Source organism: Saccostrea cucullata, unplaced genomic scaffold, assembly GCF_032062105.1.
Source record: "Saccostrea cucullata isolate Sc308-1 unplaced genomic scaffold, CSIRO_AGI_Scuc_v1 ctg1813, whole genome shotgun sequence".
In the NCBI taxonomy this organism is placed as follows: Eukaryota; Metazoa; Mollusca; class Bivalvia; order Ostreida; family Ostreidae; genus Saccostrea; species Saccostrea cuccullata.
This window is the reverse complement of record NW_026923580.1, coordinates 1-17,433: the sequence shown is the minus strand read 5'-3', so window position 1 is coordinate 17,433 and position 17,433 is coordinate 1. Positions and strand designations below refer to the sequence as shown.

General features: G+C 30.8%; 3 protein-coding genes across 3 annotated transcripts; 2 read left to right on the top strand and 1 right to left on the bottom strand.

Annotated features, from left to right (window-relative positions):
* The first annotated feature begins 301 nt into the window (after positions 1 to 301).
* Positions 302 to 9,377, top strand: LOC134264403 (uncharacterized). The gene is made up of 3 exons (XM_062746694.1): positions 302 to 466; positions 8,168 to 8,257; positions 9,125 to 9,377. The coding sequence occupies exons 1-3, from the start codon at positions 374 to 376 to the stop codon at positions 9,302 to 9,304; spliced, it is 363 nt and encodes a 120-aa protein (XP_062602678.1). The 5' UTR covers positions 302 to 373; the 3' UTR covers positions 9,305 to 9,377.
* Positions 9,378 to 9,433: 56 nt separating this feature from the next.
* Positions 9,434 to 13,072, bottom strand: LOC134264401 (uncharacterized). Its single transcript, XM_062746693.1, has 4 exons — positions 12,797 to 13,072; positions 10,839 to 10,934; positions 10,428 to 10,534; positions 9,434 to 9,994 (listed from the first exon to the last, which is right to left on the bottom strand). The coding sequence occupies exons 1-4, from the start codon at positions 12,876 to 12,878 to the stop codon at positions 9,752 to 9,754; spliced, it is 528 nt and encodes a 175-aa protein (XP_062602677.1). The 5' UTR covers positions 12,879 to 13,072; the 3' UTR covers positions 9,434 to 9,751.
* Positions 13,073 to 14,374: 1,302 nt separating this feature from the next.
* Positions 14,375 to 17,054, top strand: LOC134264400 (chitin-binding domain protein cbd-1-like). Its single transcript, XM_062746692.1, has 3 exons — positions 14,375 to 14,691; positions 16,007 to 16,234; positions 16,424 to 17,054. The coding sequence occupies exons 1-3, from the start codon at positions 14,427 to 14,429 to the stop codon at positions 16,849 to 16,851; spliced, it is 921 nt and encodes a 306-aa protein (XP_062602676.1). The 5' UTR covers positions 14,375 to 14,426; the 3' UTR covers positions 16,852 to 17,054.
* Positions 17,055 to 17,433: the final 379 nt, after the last annotated feature.

Sequence of the window (17,433 nt, the reverse complement as noted above, 5' to 3'; positions counted from 1 at the left end):
GTGAAATTTAATCAATGTCTACATTCTGTTCGTCAAAATCATCGACTACAGCAGCTATAAAAATATAACTTACCTTTTGACATTTTTGGTTACACGTTTAACATGCATTTGGCTATATTAACTTATTGAAAAAAAAAATTGAAGTAATTTCACTCATAATGTGGTAAGAAATGATACTGTTAACATTGATTTATTCATTGTATGGTTATTGCACAAACATATGCCTGAGAAAGAGATCAGAAAAGGGGGTGGAGCTCTCACAGAATATCGCCCCTCCTACTACACATAATATAAGGGGATTCAATTATCAATGACCAGGGACTGAAGTTTTCACGTTCACATTCAACTTAAACCGTAAATAAAGAACTTGGTCATGGAGATTTCAACATGGTTTTTGATGCTGGTAATATTTTGTCCTATTGTGCATTCGTCTTTCGACTCGGACATGGAAAAAATTTTACCAACAGTAAGTGAATTTTGTACTTTTAAGTTAAAAATAGGAAGGTATAATTATTATTTTGAGCATTCAAACACACACAATTATATGAACATACATAAAACTGTATATTGACATACATGTTACATAATTAACTACAAAACAATGTAACACAAATAACCCTGTGTGAACCAAATCTACGACATAAATTCATAGTTTGAACATGAATTTCTCTATATCTTTAATCCTAATTACTTTTCCTCTCGTAAATAAATTACTTGAAATTCCTGTTACATTTGTTATTAATGTATATCAAATTTCCTGCTTTTTATTACATGGCAAGTGATCCCACTTCTTGTGTTTTTAGAGGTCGTCTTTTCTCTGCCTACTCACTATTTGCATGATTTTAACTGCCTATTGAGTTTGATAACTGTTCGTTACCTGCCAAGACAAATCATTGTTATGTTATTGTTAAAAGACTGAAAAATGTGATGAATAGTTGTCTAAAAGACCTTTGAATTTTAATTGTCTTCTTTTATTACAAGTCTCTACTCATACACAGAAAGTTGGATTTTTGATTTCACATGTTGCTAGCTTGTACTCGTACTTCATAACCAACATAAAGGTGTCGCTGAATGTGGAAGACCATATTCAGTTTTCAAAAACAAAGTGATATGATTCTGAAATCAAAAGTTTTCAAAACCAGAAGAAAATGTCTACACATATACGTTGTTTATTACTTATAGGGAAAATGAAATTAATACGCAAGCTATACATTTGCACTTTACTGTAGAAAAAAAGGTATTTACACGTGCTCTGCACACCTGTCGCCTTCAAGCTAGAAATTATCAATATATATTTCTATTCTCATCAGTAATAGTATATACTCCCATGCCTATACATTGATCTCACTTCAAATTTCCTAATTAGATAACTAACTCTTGTCAATTCATGTCGATTTTACATAAAGCATTAAAAATATATTTTCAAAATTTATTTTGAAAGGTGTTTAAAAATTAAAATAGCGATGATTTGTTCTTTATTTGAATAAAAGAACTATATGCGGTATATTGCGTATGTTTGCCCCCACAAAAGTCAAATTTTGAAAACTTCCTGTTGCTGAAAATAAATTACGAGAAATATAAGTTAACAGAAAATATTATAGTTCCAGAGCAGTGTATTCACAATTTCTGTTTTTATGACGTCACAAACTAGTCTGATTTTATATCCTTTTTCAGAATGGACAAAATTTCAACAATTTAAGCTTTAAGCGTGTGTTCATATTGACATATTTCATTGATATTATTTCTACACATTATATCAAAATATTTATCCTGAACACACATGCGCTCGGTGATTTTATTTAAAATATCACATTTTTCTGCAAAATTCATAAAAAACTGAAATTACGTCATATTTGTGACGTCATTACGTACATATGACGTCATTACTTATGAAATTATTCAGTGCTTTGAAGTCAGCATATACTCCCCTGTTTAAGGACTTAATTAAATATTACTCCATCAAAGTTTGATTTTGGGGGGCAAATGTTGGTTAATACCGCATATAGTTCTTTGTAAGTGTTAAATTACATTATAAATTTGTATATCTAACATTCAATGAGCATTAAATAAGCGTTATACAATAATATTTAATATCAATAAGAACAATTTTCTTATCAGTAACTAAGATATATTTTGAATTGTACAAATATTCCAAAATCTTTAGAAAATCTTTTATTATAGAATTAATTGAAAAGCACCAAGTTATGTACTTCTAAGCAATTTAAGGAAACTGAAATTTGTAAAAAAGACTTTCAAAACCAGTTAAATGTACATACATGTATTGTAAGACTTATTAATATTTTATTCATAAATTGTTATTTTAAAAAAAACTAAAATGCTATTAGATATTATAGATAACCACTTCTTTAATAAAGCGGTACCTTGAAGTTATACCTGCTGTAAATAACGTTAGTTAAAATACTGTTGGAATTTTTTATATATTTTTTAACCAATAAAAGTAACGAAAATATTGTAATTTACACAATTGAAAATGAATGCTTTATAAAGATGTCAAATTGACAAATTATAATTATTTATTTTCCTGCAAGGAAAGTAATGCCTCTTTTAAATAAATCCATCACGTAACGCTGTCCATAAACAATGATGTCGTTAAGAAAACGAGGTAGGCCGTTTGGGTCCTTCCGTCCATCCGTCTGTTTCGCTTTGGGTACCAATTTCTTAGCCAAAACTCCTTTCTTACATGTACCACTCAGTGAAATTTAAAGAAGTCTTTTCCAGAATCTCTTTAAAATAGTGCCATTGTGAATCTCCTTTAATTTCACCTTTGGACAAGACCCATATTTTGGGTTCCATAGCAAAACATGGACACTGCCATTATTTCATAATTTTGAAGGGTTCCCATCTCTTATCCACGTCTTCTCCTATACCACTGAATAAAATTTAATGATATTTCACCGATTGTTTTTATCCTCTTATTTCACTTTTTGATTTGACACTTATTTGTGGTCTCCCAGGGCGAAACATGGACTTCTCCAGTATAATCATATCGGAGTCAGGGGTATCATTTAGTGAGCTCACTGCTCCCATTAACTCAAGCTAATTTTAATTTTTTATCAATTGATAAAAAACCAAATTAAATTTTGTTTTAATATAAAGTATCCGAGTTTTTCGGGGCATTCATACCTCTTAACAATTATCATAAATTGATGCGTTTTACCAATATGTCGTATGTATGGAGTTATTTTTCCCAAATGATTCGATACAAAAGTGCATATTCTATGAACAATCATTGTCTTACACGAGACAAACTATTGACAATTAGGTTGATAATACAATGATATCACGTTAGTGTTAAACATATTGCTTAATCAATGGTTACCGTATTAACTTTGAATCTTTGCGGTTTTAATCCGTGATCTTGTAATGTAAATTTCGGATTTTTATGCAGTTAACTGTGAAACATGTATTCATATTTTATCTTTAATTCAAATAAAACAATACAAATAATTGAATGCATAGCAAACTATCACTTGTAAACAAAATTTCAGAGGTCGTATCAATGTGCCAAATAGCGTGACTTATTGTAATAAACCGTACTAAGATGTTTTACACTTTCTGAAGTTCATTCTGTTTGCTCCGTGTCAAATAATAAAAAAGAAATATTTTTACAAATAAATAAATAATTTTCAAAGAAAAATGTTTAGTCCGTGTACATGCACGTCAATTCAGTGTATAAATAATCTCTGACTAACAATTAATTGTTAAAGAAAAAAACAATGTCTTTTTTCATGTTTTAGCATTTAAACATTTTGAAGTGATAAATTGAAGTATTTGCTGGCAAGGTCATTTTTTTCCCATCGACCATAGAAATCCAATTCAATCAAATTTTACGGTCCACCTACTATTATCTTCTGATAAAAACAAAAAAATCCGTTTTCTTATGTCGGAGAATTATCTAAATAATTATTCATATTCTAAAATATTTAAAAAAAAATCTTACATGTACTTATTACCAGAAATATCCATATCCATCTTTTTTATCGAAGTCGATGATATAATATATTTATTGATAATTCTTTGAATCTAAAATCAATATAAAGCCGTTTTTCCGTATAATTTGAACAATTTTGGTGATGAAGGTATATTGCGTGCTTAACGTGTAGGGAACGTGAAGGATCGTTCGTGTATCAGAAAAGTTAAAGTCATCAAGTTTATCATATGCATAGAGCTTAATCAATGGTTGTTTAAATTTGCATTTACCATTAACGTCTTTTTACAAAGTAAAAACAATCAAAAAAGGAGCAGAGCAAGTACTGTATGAAAACAGATGTGGTGCCATACATCCCCTGCTGACCGGTCACACCCGTCGTGTGCTCATTGTCATAACGGAAATATCCGTCGTCAATTCAGTGTATAAATAATGGACTAACAATTGATATGAAAAATTTACCTCGTTTTAGAAATTGTTCATACATAGACCATGCACTTCCGTATTGAATCAACTGATATATACGAGTATATAATCTCCATGTCCAAGTGATGAAGGTATATTGCTGCTTAAGTAAGGGGAGTTTATGATAAAAAAAAGAGTTAAAGTCATCACGTTTATCATAGATTGAAGGCCACAGCAATTATATTGTTTTGTTTTACTTGTTAATTGAGTTGAAGGCCACAGCAAGTGTTTTTTTTTTACACGCATAAGATTTTGCACAAATTCTGCTTCACACGAATACAAAAATATGTCTGCTAATAACGCGGTGAAATTGGTTCCCATGGGATACCAATAGATTTTTGGAAAACCTGGTCTCCAAACTCCACATGGATATTGTCAATCAAAAACTCGAGCATCTTTTTGATGTTAACGTCAGAGTACTTGTGTGTGCAATCAGAATGTGTTTTAACAAAATAATTTTGCAAATGAGCAATGACCAGGTAAGTAAATTTACGAGTTCTATTTTGTATTGAAAAAGAAGCTGACAATGATATCAGAAAGCCTGGACTTTAATTTATCTCGGGAATGGTTGTTGTAAAGTAGAAAAAGTCGTAAGTTTTTAAACTGTTGATTTTGGTAAAATCTTGTGATTTCAAATTGTCCAAAAGTTCGTTGGAATTTTTGAGTATCCACATCGGATTCACACCACTTCTTGAATATATTGTTGCAAAGTACTCTTGAAGTTTTTCCTTCACCACGATCAATATCTTAGTGAAGAGGAAAGAAAGAGGCTTGGTTGAACATTTACTGGAACCCGCAATGTATCTTTGTTTGTAAGGATTTTTGTAAACAATGCAATCTTTCGTTATGTAAAATATTGATCAGTATTTTCAATTTAAATTATAAGACCAATGATTTTGCACACAAATTATTTACAATTTTTTTTTTGTTCAGCCCATGACACCTAATTAACTTTAGATGTTTTAGAGGTAGGTGTTTGCTACTTACCCAATTTCTGAGGTTTAATCTATTCTTTATCTTCTTATTTCAGTAAAAATAAAATTACCGATCTTGCAAAAAGATGTTGCATTAATTAAAAAAGAAATAGTATATACTCAAAGAGTTTTCCTTTTATATCAAACTTTTTTTTATTGATACTCACTAAAAAAATCCTTCTATTCTAAAGCTTTGAAATGCATAATTCTTTCTATTGTATTAAAATGCTCCATATGAAATGCATTATTTTTAACTTCTGTTTTAAACGATGTCACAAAAATAAAAAGACATTCAAAAATTTACACAATCTTTTGAAACATTACGACCTTCAATACCGATATTGTCCTACTAATGGGATACAATTCAAATATTTTCCACAAGGTACACATTAGAAGAATCGTTTTTGTAATGCCTCATTATAATGCTCATATATAATATAAATGATACGGATAAATAATTTGAATTATTGCTAAATACTGTATACGGGGATATTTCCACTCCGTGTTATTTTCGCCCTTTGACACTTGCAGACAATTTTGCCCCATTTTAAATTTGCCCTGTTATCATTTTATTTAAGAAATTATACTGTATTCTTTGAATTCGCCCCGTTTTAAATTCGCCCAAATGAGGGTAGGGCTAAAGGGGCAAAATTAAAACGGGAGCGAAATTTCCCTGTACAGTAAATTTATTACAAATATGGTGAAGTTATATAATAGACTAAAGTCGATGCTAATGTGCCATAATTTATTTAATAATTAATTAGCAATTATACGCGACTTCGTTTTATTATAATGCATCTAACTAAAAATTAGTGTATCTTGAAAATAACAGTTTATAAAATTAACTATAATCAAGATTTAATAATTACAGAATAAAATCTTAAAGCACTTTTACATGTTCAATGTGGTATAAAACAGCACAGAAAATATCGAAGAAAGGTAAAACTAAGGACATTGCAAACATCCACATTATTAAATTTTGTTAAAGATTAATCATCTTCTGTCAATACGTCTACATAGAAATATAAGACAGCTGTGTTATGTATTTGAAATGTAGAAAGAAAAACAAATCTTGTAATACCTGTGTCAACAGAGAGGAAAACATTCAGCAGTGTTTGTCGATATACCGAAGTAGTAAAGAACATGCTGTACTGTAGTAGGATATTAGATGTGATCATTCATGTACGAATCCTGTATTTATACATCTGTTGCCTTTGATTGAATGTTTATTAATTTAGTCCATTGCTTAGTTACAATATTTTTTGGTAAAGGAGTCATCAAGCAATAGATTCCAACCAGACATACGTCCAGACAGATTATTAAATCCATCACGTCATTTTTTAAGGAAAAGATTCTTGAACTTCATTTTTTAAAAAAAATCAACCTTGGAATTATCTTTTGGTTGATTGGTTGTATATTGTTTTATGTCCCATTCGAGAACTTTTCACTGATCAAATAGAAACGTCCAAATAAACAGGTGAAGGCAAGGGTTTCTTATACGCTACTCTCCTCATAATCCCTTGGCATACGGTGCTGATAGAACTTGGGTTTTTTGTCGAGTTCTGAATGAAATCTAATATTAATTTGTGTGTTCTTTCCTCTGCTGTACAGCATAATTTTGGACATATATGTTAACTGATATTCTGGAAGGTGTATATAAGATGTGTATTCTTAAAAACTCCACAGTTTGAACTTTTCAAAAATCAAAATAAAAAAAAAAATCAAATGTGGTATAATAGTAACTGTTTCTTGAAAACGAAACTTAAAAGAACTCGGAAATTGTCAATTTTTGTCTTTATTCTTCATTAAAATAACTTTGTCAATCACAATACTTTTATTGACCGAGTTTGAGGGCAACATGCGTTTTGTAGGACTCAGGAACCAAACTCTCTGCCGGAGGCCGTTAGGCCGAAGGCAGACAGTTTGGTTCGAGGGTCGACAAAACGCATGTTGCCCTCGAACTCAGTCATTAAATGTTTTGTTATAACTTTCATTTCATTTTAATTTTTGCCATTCATGTATTTTGTACGGTCTTCCGTGATGTAACATCAAGAACACCAACGAATGAAAATGGGATTATTCTCCACCCATTCTGTGACGTAAGCGGTCCAACATCTCATCGACCGGTCCAACATCTCGCTCAGCGGTCCAACATCGATTTTTGTATGCCCGCTCACGAAAACATTACAATTGTTTGACTTTTTTTCGTATAGATTTGTAAAGGTAAAACAATATGGTTTCACAAACGAGTATTCCGAAATTGACAGTAAAGAAATGTATGAAATTTTCAACATTGTTCTTTGGATACGAGGTTTTCCAACAAACTTACGGAATCACGGTGCATACTGATTGTTCTCCTATAGTTGTTTATGTACTCAAATGATGCCAAATTTCCTAGATAGGAAAAAGAAAACTCTTGTGTAAATTATACAGAGAAATCGAGAACGTGTTGTCAATCAACAATCACTATTTTTGTTCAAAGTAGACTAGATATATCTCAATGAACTTGAAATAAAAGAAAGCACATAGTTTTCTATTTCAATCTGTTTTATATTTGGATGTTTTACTAACTGAATGCGATAAAGACCGTATAACAACTTTTTTTGTATGATTGACGAGACGACTTCAACTTTTTCATCGTCATTGTTCCTTAATTACATAAATGTAAGCAATATTCCGCAATAATTTTTTATAGCATATACCTAAAGAACATATCTAAGTACAAAAAATTATTTCATCATTTATGTTTAACACATTATAAAATTTCTGATTTTTTCAGTGCACCATCATTGACAGATACATGGAGGATATGAGGTGTGTTGATCCACAGAACATGGAGGCAAATGAAGACAGAATAATATTTGAGGCGGTAAGCTACTAAAAATATTTATGTTTTGTTTGATAAAAATCTAAATGTAACTTTAAAGAATTAACTTTTAACAGTACAAACTGTTATGAAGGTAGTTTGCATGAATATCAAGATACAACTAAAGGAAGTTTACACTAAGTGTTAACGTTATCCAATGAAATAAAAGAATTAATTAATAGAAAAAACTAGTTTGATTTACAAAGCGGATACTTAACCGTCATTGTTTTCTATTTATTCCATGAATGAACAGTCCTTTAAGATAAAAAGAAGTTGTAGGAATGGAACATTATTTATAGTGGAAGTTTTCCCTTAAAAATATTAATTTTACGTCTGGCTATCTGTTTAGGCAAAAGTATTCCCTCTGTGTTATTAACCATATGCGTATAAATTTTCAAATAAAGATGATCTATACAGATTTATGATGTTGAAGTACTTTTGATACTGTGATCATATTATTATTTCATAATTAACACTAATATGTTTCGTAGAAGATGTTCCATATCTCAAATCAAACATTTATTTATTAAACAAGAAGTAAATTTCTCTTAATAAGGTTAAATAAGGGTAAAACTAAAAGGAATCAGGTTAGAGCATAAACTTTATACCCCCGGTATGTAAACATTGACTATTTTAGTGAATATCTTGTCTTGTAAGTCATAAGATTATCACATGAGATATAATTAAGATATATTTTATCCCCTATTTATACATAGAGGGGATTGATACATGGTACTTTGAAGGCATCAAGAAAAAGTATCATACTTTGTTAACGATACCAATAATTTAAATTTAGTCAAACAATTCAGATGTATTTTTAGTTTAAACATTGAAGTTGATGTTTCAATGCGTATATTCATTTTTTAACAGGAATGTCGATGCCCAGTCTATCATTCGTGCTATCTCAAGGTCATTAACGAAATCTCAGACGGCAACAGTATTGTAGACATGGCAACAGCCGAAAAACGCTACATCTGCAAGTCGAAGAAGACGCTAGATGCAGAAAAGAAGAAAAATGACGAGGCGGCAAATGTCGCCGCTTCCGGTTGAGAGCCCATCTACTTAAAAGCAGAGAGATGCATATTTTTTGTTGAAATTTATTGGAATAAAATTCATTGAATATATCACTTAAACATTTTCAAATTATTTTGACTTTTTTAAAACTATGAATGTTTGAAATGGAAACTAATAATTTTTATTTCATTTCAATAAATAGTAATGGGACTCAATTTAGAAAAGTACAGACACATTTGAGTTTACAGATTAATCAACAACCGATTACATGTATTTCCTTCAAAGTAAAAAAAATAAAACTTAAAACACTGGAAACGGGGAAACATGAGCCAAACTCTGTAACACAGAAATTGCTCATATATAAGCCCCATGACCGTTTCTGAATCTAACTACACGGACAGTTCACAACCATGTTTCTCTGAATACTCTATTTTTGTACAATATCAAAGGAAATGAATAAAAATCTCAATGGTTTTACTTTTACTATTTGTCATTATTTTGACCATGATTATGGTCTCCATGGTGATGATCAGGATGACGACATACGATGACGGGGACATCCGAATGATGTAACACATAATCACTGACACTACCCAGGAACGTCCTTCTTAGTTTGCCTGTACCACGTGACCCAGTAATGATGACATCAGCATTATTTTCTCTTGCAGCAGTGACGATACCCTCTCCTGGTTTATTAGAGTGAATACTTTTCACAGTACCATTTATCTAGAAGTGTTCGATAAAAAATGGAAATAATTTTAAAGCAATGTTTTTTTAATCAATATTTCTACTACACACAAAATTTTGTCGGTTCTAGAATTAAGCATAATTACCATTATTCCAACTGCAGTGAGTTATTATCATGTTAAATTGAGCGTGCTAAAGATTCAAATATTGAAATGTTCAAAATCACCATACTAGTATATTCCATAGATTGGATCGATGATAAATATGATGATACTAAGCATCTGCAACTTTAGCCCGCTCCATTAAACAAAGTGTCACGATGTTAGGAGAATGAAAGTAGGACATAATATAGGCATTAAATGACGTTATTGTGATCATTATTTATTTGAATACATTCAGCTTGATACTTTAGTTGGTAGGATGCATTTTTCCATTAGTTTTACAGTTCCGTTATCTGTAGGAATTGACTTACATTGTGCTGTCGCATCATGTCAGCGAAGTGCTCTAATTTATCTTTGATTGTCGCCGCCTCAGTCTCCATTAACTGATTAACGGTGTCTCTGTCAAATGAATAGGGAGCTGCAAAATAAGGCAGAGTGATAATTTTTTGTTTATATATGTTTAACGTATACTATCTCATAACTGCTGTTTTATGTGAATTTAAATATAATTAAAGAATTGATGTATGTTGTCTTTGTGTAATACAATTGAAATATACGGAACAATTTAAATCGTCTCCACCCATCGACAAAAGACGGAATCAATGTCCGGGAAAATTTAACTTGGCGCAATTTACATCGTGTTGTAAATGACGAAAAAAATCAACACACTAATCAAAGAGAAAAAACAGTTGGTGGTGTAACTAACTGTAAAGATGACTCACTATAATACCACTGTGTTGTCTGCAGCACGTGGTGAAATTCTACAGAATGTATCATGATCACGTGGTCTGTTGGGCGGTGCATGGATTTGCAGTACCCTGAAACAGTTAAGAAGAAAGGTTATATAAGGAGTAAAATCAATGAATGAATGAAAGAATAGATAAGTTTATTGTTTGAAAATTCTAAATCAAAATTTTCATTAATGAAAAAGTTTGTTTGCTATATATGCATATATACTGTATGTACTACATGTTTACATTGGATTTTGAGCGTTTAATTTTTTTAAAAATTGTTCGCGGGTTTTTTAATTCGGCGAATTACCACTTCTTTTATTAATAAATCGGAAAAAGTCATGCATAAAACTTTAAATTTGCTATCATTATGCATTCTATAGACTTCAATGGGACTTATACTACAGGAAGCACAACACCACGACGTCACCACGTGACGTCTATAATTAGAAAATATGGCTTAATGAAAAAGTGAAAAGTTCAATACAACCCCGGGGATAATTAATTTCAATTTGTAATAATAGTTATGTAAAAAAAAATATTTGTACCATGAAAAGTACTGCTAGAATCCTACTGTCCTATCACAGAAATAATTATTCAACACTTTCGGACGAAACCTTTCCACAATTTTTTACATTTTGTTCATAAGATCGGGAAAAAATGCATCAATTTTTGTTATCCATACGATTCTAGCAGCAATTACCAAAAACAATAGAATGATAATTTTCGATAGAGTTTTCTTTTAACATTATAATTATAGAAATTCTTAATTATATTAATTCTTTGTACTATTTGGACAATTAACATAAAATATCTTGAATAGTTTTTCAGTGTAATTCTTACGCATTAGAAACTTATTACAATGTACCAGTACAAACGTGTCTGCTTAGCTAATGACACCTTGACCATAAATAATGACCAGAGGTTGGTATTCCTTTTGTCATATCGTGTTTACATGTATATCCCCAAGCACTTCTACACAGTCAAACGTCAGTGAAAATAAACAAGGCATTAAACGTAAATCTGTATAAAGATTTAAACTCGCATTACAGAAAATATTCAGAAAGCTTGTGATTTTGTCTATGCGCGAAATGTTTATTTTTTTCTATGTTAAAACTGAAATAATTTATCTATTAAAAAAGCTGTACCTACTAGACAATTTTTTTCTACGAAAAGCTGCTTGTTAATAATTCTTTCAGGTTGTATAAAAATACTGATTTCGTGTGCATCATCCACAGTCTTGTCATTTAAGACTAACTGTACATGTTGCTGAAATGAACATAGAAACAGAATATATTTTGTTCCATTTAAATTTTTAGTAAAACTATTTCTTGATTCTGTACTTGCCATTAAGTTAAACCAGTCAAAAAACCATAATGGTTTGATAACGAACTATTGTATGCCACAAAGGTCCCTTATATTTTTACCAGACATAACAATTTGTGTACATGCATGAAGCGGCATAAGAAGCAAACTTATTGCTGAATCAATATCGTGGTAGAAAGGTTACGGTGATGAAGAATATCGTTTGTAATGAATAGCACAAAAATTATATCCACTTCGTTGCGCTTGTATACATTGCCATTCAAAAATAAAATTATATATATATCCCTGTAAAAGAATCCGGGTTGTTACGCATCATTATAGTGACTGGCTTTTTAACAGAGCAAAATTGTGGAAATCAAAATGCAAAATTGAACAAATATTAATGAACCTAATGTTTTTAAGCCTTACTTTTAAACACTGGAGTCTGCCTGCATACATGCACATATTAATATTGGAACTATCCGCCCACAGCCCTTTACTAAAATTTCTGATAAGTCCTCCTTCTGAATTATTTTCAAGAGAAAATCTGTTCTCGCATAATAAATATTTTAATTCATTTGCACCTAAATCAATACTTGTACGATTAAATTTAAATTCCCATTCTTCGTTGGATGAATACTTACAATCAAATGCATATTTGGAGTATTCACTTCCGTCAATAGCTATCAAAACTGTCCTAGTCTTTTGAGGCTGTTCTTCCGACATCTTGATTCAGTTGTGTATGTTTACAACTGAGCTACAGGTAAGTGAAATACACACTCATACTTGACCCATATATCTGTTTGCACCTGACAGGTAACGCCGAGTTGACACTGACCATAGGGGGATTAAATGTGTAGCACTGTTTACCTTATGAGCATGTCAGTGAATTTTAAATAGGATTGACTGATAAACTGCGCCAGAACGGGTTATTCATCCATAATGTCATGGTTTATAAGAGATGAAAGGGAAAAGACAGGTAGCCATGCATGCTACATCTTTTTAATTTTTGCAGGTATTATTTCTGGCATTTTGAATATAGATAAATCAAGTGCTCGTGAAAAATATGAAAGTGCATTAATTTAATTATCTAAATTTTAATATATATATATATATATATATATATATATATATATATATATATATATATATATATATATATATATATATATATATATATATATATATATATATATATATATATATATATTACATTGTATGTAAAACTATTATGCATTTCGACCAAGTGTTTTCAAATTAATTCAATTGTTGTCAAGTTCAAATACTAAGAAAATATGTAATCATGGAAAATATATATGTTTTGCAAACAGATTAAGAAATGAATTGCTGTAATCATAAAATTAATACTTTATTCAAAACTTAATACTATAATATATTTTATGTATTTATGCTGTTCATATGAATTGTTCTACTGTGTAATATATGTATTATGTATTTATACCTATGAGATGTATGTCTTTTGGTTTTAATAAAATCTGAAATCTAATTTCTTTGGTCATCATGATCAGTCATATGCATGTTATGACTACATTAAATGTTTAATTATGAATAAATGACATTAACTACATGAAGATTTCAATATGATTTCTTTCCTTAAACAATTCCAAACTAAGGCAATTCTAATAATCAGCAAAAAATTGAACAGCATACATTTGTTGATTTACGAGATACAGAACTTAAAATTCTTCATAGTGTAAACAAGACTCGTGCATTGTTTTTGTTAACTTTTAGAAAATATCATATTTATAACAAAACGAGATTTGGCAAATCACTAGAAAATGTCTAATCGTAATTAGAATTCACTTCTTTACTGAAAAAAAAATCTATCAAGGAACATATGTTTGTATTTTTAAACTAAGTAAACAAAAGAATGGTTCAGGACCTGTTTGCATAACAAAGGTATGGAGCTCTAAATCTTTCTTGTATCTCAACTACTGATATTTGAATTTTTGATGTCCATTAGAAATACCTTAGTTAAATTTTTGTAAACATAAAAAAAAATGGAAAAATAAATTTGATAATTTTTAGCTGAAACTGTGTCCATGTCTCTTTAACTTCGTGTACTGCGTACTTTTAAGGAGATAAAAATTCAACTTTACAATGAAAGTAATCAGCAACTCCTTGTTGACAACAGTGCAATTTGCAATTTGCAATTGTCACGTGCAAGGTAAGGAATTTATGAAGATAAAAACAAGAACCATCCTCGAATCACGTAATCAAGAGAAAGGACTATTTGAGCATTCCGCCATCTTAATGTGTAACTTTAATATGCATATACAACAAGTTTTAATATATTTCTTTGTGTTTATTCTCGTTCTCGTTCGGGATGGAAAATGCAGTCAATCAAAGGTGAATATTCCCGACCCTTGTCAAAGGGAAAACCATCTGAGTAAGGATATACACACCAATGTGGCGAAAATAATAGAATTCTCTTCAAAATTAAGAAGAATCTCTGACACGTTGTACAAAGAACACATGAACCTGACAGATGCTTTGATTAAATTGGTTGGACTGCCAGGTGAGATTTATTTTATGAATATACTTCATTTATTATATTGTTTTTTTTGTCACTTAATTATTGCAAGGTATTGGTGGTTAACATTTTACGTACATGTATTTATTTTATTTCGGTGGCATATCCATTTGTCTGTCCGTGCGTCTAATGTTACTATCATCTGGATGTATGTTTGTCTATATGACTGTTTGTCCCTTAACATTTTACTTTGCTGAGAATTTTTGATGGATTAGAGCTTTGGATTTAATAGTTCGCAAGTATTGACCTTGTGACGAAAGTTACCAAAGTTTTAAAAATTTTTATAAAATTTGAACGATTGATGCTTGAGCTTTCTTGTTAGCATTTCTTGTGATAAGAACTTTTCTTAAGCACGAAAAACCTTGACCTTCAGATCTTACCTTGTAGTCTGAACTCCCTTTCCTCTGACAAAATCTTCCCTTGAATGACAGTATTGTTCACATTTACACTTTTACCTTGAACTTTGAGTTGTATCTTCTTTTAGAAAAATAACATCGCCATATATGGACGATTGGATTTGACCTCATATTTCTTAGATTGTATCTTTGTGGCATGGCCTACCCTTAATTATAAAGCTCGAGTTTCAACAATTTTAAAACTTTGACCTTGAAGTGTAAAACAATTTAAACAATTTGCTTGTGGGACTTTCAGGATTCACAAATATATTCCTTTACACTAGATTCTCTCTTTGTCTTGAAATTTTGACTTCTTTGTTCCTCATGTTTTTAGTTTGACATTTTCTTGAAAAAAATTATATTCCATCGTAAATTTTGAAAGTTTTTGCTAGTTCTTTTTTCAAAGTTCACATCTGTATTGTAACAATACAATTTCATGGGTACAGTTTGACTTTGTATGTATGACTCTTTAACTTTGGCCTTAGGTATTGAATGTTTGGTGCTTTTATATTTTTCAGCTATTGTCTTCGTAACAAGACCTTGGCTAACCTTTGCCACGAGCTGCCAAAATTAGACATCTGTCTTCCACAAATATCTTTAAGTTTGATTTGTATTGTCAAAAACCAACTAAAATTGATCCTTACGAATGTAATTCAAAGTTTTAGTAACATTGAGGTAAAAATGAGAAGCAAACATTCACAAACATGTTTGTTGTGCATGTGATTTAAAAAATCAATCAGATGAAAATAAAATCTGCATATTAAATAAATATATTGCGTAAATGCGTTTCTTGTAAAAAAAAATTGCAGAATACCATTTAAATGTAACGACAAGTGTTTAAAATTAAGACGGTATATCTGAATAATCTAAAAAAAAATGATCATAATTAAGTCATTCTTTTTCAGCTTCAGAGGTGCCTAAAGTATGTCAACAGGATCCTTCTTTAATATTTCCACACCCCAATGAGTGTCAACTGTACTACAACTGTTCCATGACGTACAATAAGGTCCCAGCTAACCTAGAACAACACTTGATGGAGTGTCCGTACCCAGAAGTTTTCTCCACACGTTCTCTCAAATGTGAAAATTTTACAAGAGTATGCTGTGACACAAGACAGGTCATTAAGGATAAATGTACGTCTTTTGTATTTTATTAGGAAATTTGTATCTTGTATTTGAAAAGACAAATTACTGGGGTACATATATTAAATCATATTTTTATTATAGAAAAGATATTAAGCCAGTATTTGAATCCTAGTATTCATTTTTAAACTTATAACTGGAATTCAATATTAATAAATTCACGATTTTTTCACCGAATAGGTGATTATAGATCATATGTTGGAAGTAAAAGGACGTGTCATAGGACATATCCAAGTTGTAAGAGAAAACAGGATGGTTTACACCAGGGATATCAAGGTCCAAACTCATACATTGACTGTTTCCAAGAGCGTTTGATTAACAAGGGGACTTGTAAGGATGACAAACTTTGGGATATATACAAAATCCCCTACAACGGTAAGTGTACAAACCCTTTCGAGGTTCCTCACAAAGATGGCGGATTTCTATCTAGTTGTGAGGGGAAAACGGATGGGAACTACCGTTTTGAGCATGACAGCTTGTACATGGGACAAGGAGATTACTTCGGATTTGGTAGACAATGTGATGCGTTCTATCGCTGCCAAGGGGGCGTGGCTACAGCTGTCAAATGTCCGAATGGAACTGTGTTTGAATCGGAAAGTAGAAGTTGAAAGGCTGGTAATCAATCTATAGAACTGGGATGTCAGCTATACTGTAACCCTACCTTTAAAATGTGGAACGGGTTTCCAAATAATTTGGCTGAATGTCCCTATCCAGAACAGTTTTCTGACGTCACTCATAAATGTGAAAACTTCACCAAGGTCTCATGTGGCTCTCGTCCTCAAGTCAAGGACTATTGTAAGTATTCAATACCTCAGTTTACTTTCATCTTTTGATTACAAAAACATGAAGGAATCTTTTTTTTTCATGATAAAATAGTAGAATGTATATATAATGATATATGAAATAAAACAGATATTTTTAAAAAGTCTATTGTTAATTTCATGATAGGACGAAGAGAGAGAGAAAAAAACCCAAAGTAAACTATCGAATTGAACAAAAGCATCACGTAACGTAGCATATAACGATATATATTGTAAGCGTAGCGAAGCATGGTAAACCACAGTATCAAAAAAGATATGGATAACAAAAATATAGAAGTCATTTATCATCCATAGTAAATAAAATAAAAAAGAACTTTTATAATCTAAACATTTGGGAGAAATAATTTTAGAAACAAATCTCTATCATTG